We start from the raw sequence: 5,329 nt of genomic DNA on the forward strand, positions 1-5,329 counted from the left end.
TACAAACCAGTACCATGGTACAAACCAGTACCATGGTACAAACCAGTACCATGGTACAAACCCCAGTACCATGGTACAAACCCCAGTACCATGGTACAAACCAGTACCATGGTACAAACCAGTACCATGGAATGGTACAACCCAGTACCATGGTACAAACCAGTACCATGGTACAAACCAGTACCATGGTACAAACCCCAGTACCATGGTACAAACACCAGTACCATGGTACAAACCAGTACCATGGTACAAACCAGTACCATGGTACAAACCAGTACCATGTACAGCAAGCTGGGGCTGAGAACCTGCTGTGGTCCTGAAACAACAAATGTTTTATTAATGAGAGCATTTCCAGGAATTAAATTAGGTTTAAAACTGATTGAAAATATGTTTTTACTATATTTGATTAAAAAAAAACACTTAGATGTGGATAAAAACAATTAGTCTATTAGTAACATTTGAGTAAACTAAAATACTTTGATTCATGAGTTTCTGCTGGTTTTGTTCAGGCTGGTTAAACCAGAGCCTGTCCTTCACTTTGCTTCGTACCAGGACCAGAGAAGAACTGGAGGAAGGTAAAGGCAGGCTAGTTTTTGTTATTTTTGTCATTTGTGTTTGTGAAATTGATCTTAAACTTAATTTCACTTGGCATAAAGAAGTCTTAAATTTACCTGTCCTTAAAGGAAGCCTGGGTACATACATGTGGTCATAATGTTCTGGCTGTTTGGTGTTACATTAGAACAGTTTAGAACAGAACATGTGAGTGGGCTGGAATCAGCTCAGGTGGTTGAGCGCGCCGCGCGGCACCGCGCCGCGCTCTCCTGCCGCTGCCGCGCGGCGCCGCTCACCGGAAGAGGAAGAGCAGACAGCTGCTGACGATCGCCGGTTTTTCTGATGAAATCTCCCAGCGGAGCCACAGCGGAACGACGCGGCGGCTGAAGCTCCAGTGTTCCCAGCACCGAGCAGTATTACCGGAGGGAGGATAAAACAAACCTCGACAGCCGATGAAGGAGCGGATTTAACCGGACTGTTTGAATTCTTCACTCTGAGGAATCATAGTCGCCTGTGCTAAGCTAGCTTTGCTAAGCTAACCTGCTAACTAGCAGCCTCGCGCCGCGTCACGGAGAGTAACCGGACAAGATGGCTCCTCGTTCCTCTTCATACCAGTATTTCTCCTCGTTTCACAGCTGCAGTCTGCTGAACCCGGTTCTGTTCTCTGACTCCGGAACCACACGAAAGAAGTCCAAACAGCACTCTCACCGAAATGTTCCCGGCTCAGGTTTTATGGACCGTATTTTCTGGGTTCCGTGCGCCGCCTGTCAGTAACGTTTGACAGCTGTCAGATTAGCAGCTAGCTGAGTTAGCTTTAGCCTGTGTGCTAACCTGCTATTTTTAGCTTTAGCCTGTGTGCTAACCTGCTATTTTTAGCTTTAGCCTGTGTGCTAACCTGCTGCCAGTGTTAGCTGTAGCCTGTGTGCTAACCTGCTATTTTTAGCTTTAGCCTGTGTGCTAACCTGCTATTTTTAGCTTTAGCCTGTGAGCTAACCTGCTGTCAGTGTTAGCTTTAGCCTGTGAGCTAACCTCCTGTCAGTGTTAGCTTTAGCCTGAGCTAAGTTGCTGCCAGCTGTTTCCTGAGGAGGCTCTACTCTCTGCACGTCCTTCAGTAAAATGTTCAGGAGCATGGACAGTGAGAGGCGTCTCTCTGACGGGCAGAGGTCATCCAGCAGGGCGGTGGTGGGGGGTCAGGACAGCTCGTGGGTGGGCCTGCTGTCCCGGCCGGCGCTGTCTCTGCTGCGGAGGCTGCGGCTGTGGAGCGCGGCTCCTCTCAGCAGCTCCGCCGGGGCAGAAGAGGAGTTTTTCAGAGAATTCACAGATATTTTCCCGCTGACTCAGTCTGGAGCTCCGCCCCTCAGCTTCACGCGCTGTCAGCACCTGGGAGCCGCGGGCCTGCTGGAGCCGGGGGCCGGGGGCTCACAGCTCGGCTCTTTGTCTTCTGTCAGGACGGTTCTGAACCAGGTTCTGCTGAACCCACAGGAGCTGCAGTCCATGGGGGGGCAGGCCTGGATGTCAGTGAGCCCCCCGGGGAGGACAGGCTCTGCAGGTAAAGGTGGGCCGTGGTGGGGCAGCCTTCTGTGGGAGGAGGACACCTCACAGGGGGGGTCCTGGCCCAATGGGGGGGCAGAGACAGACCGGCTTTGTCCTCCAGCTGCAGCAGGGACAAAGGCCCCCCCTGTTCAAACCAGTTCTGTGTTAGACTGGATGCTGGGAGAAAAGTCTGGACCCCCTCACAACAAGATCCTTCACACAGTCCAGGACTCAGTGGACCAGCTGAGCCACACTCAGGGGGGTCAGGACCTGGGCTACTCTAGTCTGGAGGAGGAGCTGTCCTACAGGGGCCTCCAGTCCCTGGTCAGGGTCCCAGGTGAGGAGCAGTGTGGGGGGGTGAGGGTCCCAGGTGAGGAGCAGTGTGGGGGGGTGAGGGTCCTCTCTGCCCCCCAGTGTCAGAACAAAACCATTGCCTTCATTATGGGCTGTCCCTGCAGCGACGACAGCCAATCAGAGTCCACTGATGGTGATGATGATGATGGCTTCAACAGTGAGAGCTCCTCTGATTGGTCAGACTCTGATGAGGATGATGAAGATGAGGAAGAGTCAGACTCTGACAGTGGACCAGACTCAGACTCTGAGCGCCTCTGGACCTCTTTCTGCCCAGCTGTGGATCCATACAACCCTCAGAACTTCACGGCCCACCTACAGACAGGCAGAGACCCCCCTCAGACCACCCTGACCCCCTCCCCTCAGCCCGGCCCCTCCCCCCCACCTCAGGACGTGTGGGACGACTCAACATCTGCCAGTGAGGTGGACGAGGCTGAAAGTCTTCGTCTCCTGAGCTCCCTCAGCTGCTCCTCTGACCCCTACAGCCCCTTTAACTTTCAGGCCCCCATCAGGACCCACGCAGCCCCTGGACCCCCCAGACCCGCCAAGACCAGGGTCAGAAGCAACACAGCCCCCCTGACTCCGGTCCACGACCACAAATCTCCACCTGAATACAAGAAGGAGGAGGCCGAGGAGAGGCTGGACAGTGGCTTCTCAGAGGCCCCGCCTTCTGCCTCAAGCTCCGCCTCTCTGGCACAGAGCTGCAAGAACCTTAAGAAGGTCAGTTCACTTCCTGTTTACTTCCTGTTGTCCTGCAGCTGTACTTCCTGTTGTCTTGCAGCTGTACTTCCTGTTGTCCTGCAGCTGTACTTCCTGTTGTTCCTGGATAGTTTTGAAGTTTTGTGGTTGTAAAACAAAGTCCATGTGGGTCAAACACAGACTTGAAGTCAGAACCTTCAGCTGTAAAAACCAGTCTTTACAAGGGTTGGATCTCAGAACCAGTCAGAACTGGACTATCAGACTGGATTCTTCAGGGTGTTTGAAGGAAGAACAGAGATGATGATGATGATGAAGAAAAGATGTTGGTTTTATTTGAAGTGAAGAGTTTAGGGGCAGAGGTCAGAGGTCAGGGGGCGTGGCTTCACTGTCTGCAGGTCAAGAAGTCTGAACTGGTTTGAACTCGTGTGCTGGCTCAGTTCCCTGGACTCACCTGTGCTTCTCCTGTCAGGTCCGGTTCTGCGACCAGGTGGACGAGTTCTTCGCCAGCTGTGGGGAGGAGGAGGAGGAGGAGGAGGACCGGCGTGGCCCGTGGGAGGAGCTGGCCCGGGATCGCTGCCGGTTCCAGCGGCGCTGTGAGGAGGTGGAGCAGAGCATCGGGTTCTGTCTGCAGCCACAGCACCGCCATCGGGTCCTCCAGAGACTCGCAGTCCTCTCTGAGTCCTGAGGACGTCCCCTACAGGTGGACAAGTCCAAACAGCAGGGAACCGTCTGGTTCTGACCCGTGACTGTGTGTTCACCAGGTCTCACCTAACGTCAGGACTTCACCGTGTGCTCGTTCAAAGAATTGATCAGAATTACAGATTAATTTTACAAATATTAAGACTTTTTCTCTTTCAAAGAGAAACAAACTGTGACGGTCTCAGTGGTTCTACAGAACCCATCCATCCTGTCAACAGAACTGTGAGCCGGTGTGTTAACGAGCTCGTTACAGGGGGAGGAGCCACAGGTATTAATTATCCTATTAAAGCCAAAGATGGTCGAGTTAATGAAGTAAAATGTTCTGAGAGTCAGGATTCAGCTGCTGATCGGATCACTGTGGTTCTGCTTATGACCTGTGGGTCAGGGGGGGCGGGGTCAGGTTGGTCAGAGGGGGCGGGGTCAGGAGGCCGTCTGACCGTACCTGCAGTGATTATCTGTGAGATGGAAGGAGGACGTCTCAGGACCTTTGTTTGTGAAAGAATCTTGATTCTGAGCTGAGAGGAAGTGAAGGAATCTGATCAAAGTGTTTGATAGAAATAAATGAAACCTAATCAGTAAGAACAGGTCACCTGGCCAGGTGAGGCCGACCTGCAGAGGTCATGTGACCTCACTCCTACCTTTAACATGAGGAACACAAAGTGTTTTCAGGACTGAAAACAAAAAACAGAGTGAAACGTCTCAGTCTAACAGGATCTTTGGTGTTATTTTAAATCAAAGTTTATATTTTTCTAATTCAGAGTTTGACTGATGTTCATCTGATCTTCATCTCCTCACAGACTGATGATGATGATGATGATGAGTTAATAAATCAGGTTCTGATCATCCAGATTCTCTGCTTTTTATTTACAAACAAACAGGATGCTTCTCTGGGTTTATTTACAAACAAACATGATGATTCTCTGGGTTTATTTACAAACAAGCAGGATGCTTCTCTGGGTTTGTTTACAAACAAGATGCTTCTCTGGGTTTGTTTACAAACAAACAGGATGCTTCTCTGGGTTTATTTACAAACAAACAGGATGCTTCTCTGGATTTATTTACAAACAAACAGGATGCTTCTCTGGGTTTATTTACAAACAAACAGGATGCTTCTCTGGGTTTATTTACAAACAAACAGGATGCTTCTCTGGGTTTATTTACAAACAAACAGGATGCTTCTCTGGGTTTATTTACAAACAAACATGTTTCTCTGGGTTTGTTTACAAACAAACAAGATGTTTCTCTGGGTTTATTTACAAACAAACATGATGATTCTCTGCTTTTTATTTACAAACAAACATGATGCTTCTCTGGGTTTATTTACAAACAAACAAGATGCTTCTCTGGGTTTATTTACAAACAAACAAGATGCTTCTCTGGGTTTATTTACAAACAGGAAGAGTATCTGGGTTTATTTACAAACAAACAGGATGCTTCTCTGGGTTTATTTACAAACAAGATGTTTCTCTGGGTTTGTTTACAAACAAACAAGATG

At 49.8% G+C, this 5,329-nt stretch overlaps 1 protein-coding gene across 1 annotated transcript; it reads left to right on the forward strand.

Moving 5' to 3' along the window:
* The first annotated feature begins 836 nt into the window (after positions 1-836).
* ppp1r15b (protein phosphatase 1, regulatory subunit 15B) lies at positions 837-4,683 on the forward strand. The gene is made up of 2 exons (XM_014020067.1): positions 837-3,156; positions 3,605-4,683. Exons 1-2 carry the CDS (start codon positions 1,669-1,671, stop codon positions 3,818-3,820), a joined length of 1,704 nt encoding a protein of 567 aa, XP_013875521.1. The 5' UTR covers positions 837-1,668; the 3' UTR covers positions 3,821-4,683.
* Positions 4,684-5,329: the final 646 nt, after the last annotated feature.

This window comes from Austrofundulus limnaeus, unplaced genomic scaffold (genome assembly GCF_001266775.1).
Source record: "Austrofundulus limnaeus strain Quisiro unplaced genomic scaffold, Austrofundulus_limnaeus-1.0 Scaffold239, whole genome shotgun sequence".
NCBI classification, from domain to species: domain Eukaryota; kingdom Metazoa; phylum Chordata; class Actinopteri; order Cyprinodontiformes; family Rivulidae; genus Austrofundulus; species Austrofundulus limnaeus.

Excerpts from the sequence above, each read along its gene's own strand:
- ppp1r15b (XM_014020067.1), top strand. The coding sequence starts at position 1,669 with ATGTTCAGGAGCATGGACAGTGAGAGGCGTCTCTCTGACGGGCAGAGG. Across the intron at positions 3,157-3,604 it reads GCTGCAAGAACCTTAAGAAG|GTCCGGTTCTGCGACCAGGT; the intron begins GTCAGTTCACTT and ends TTCTCCTGTCAG.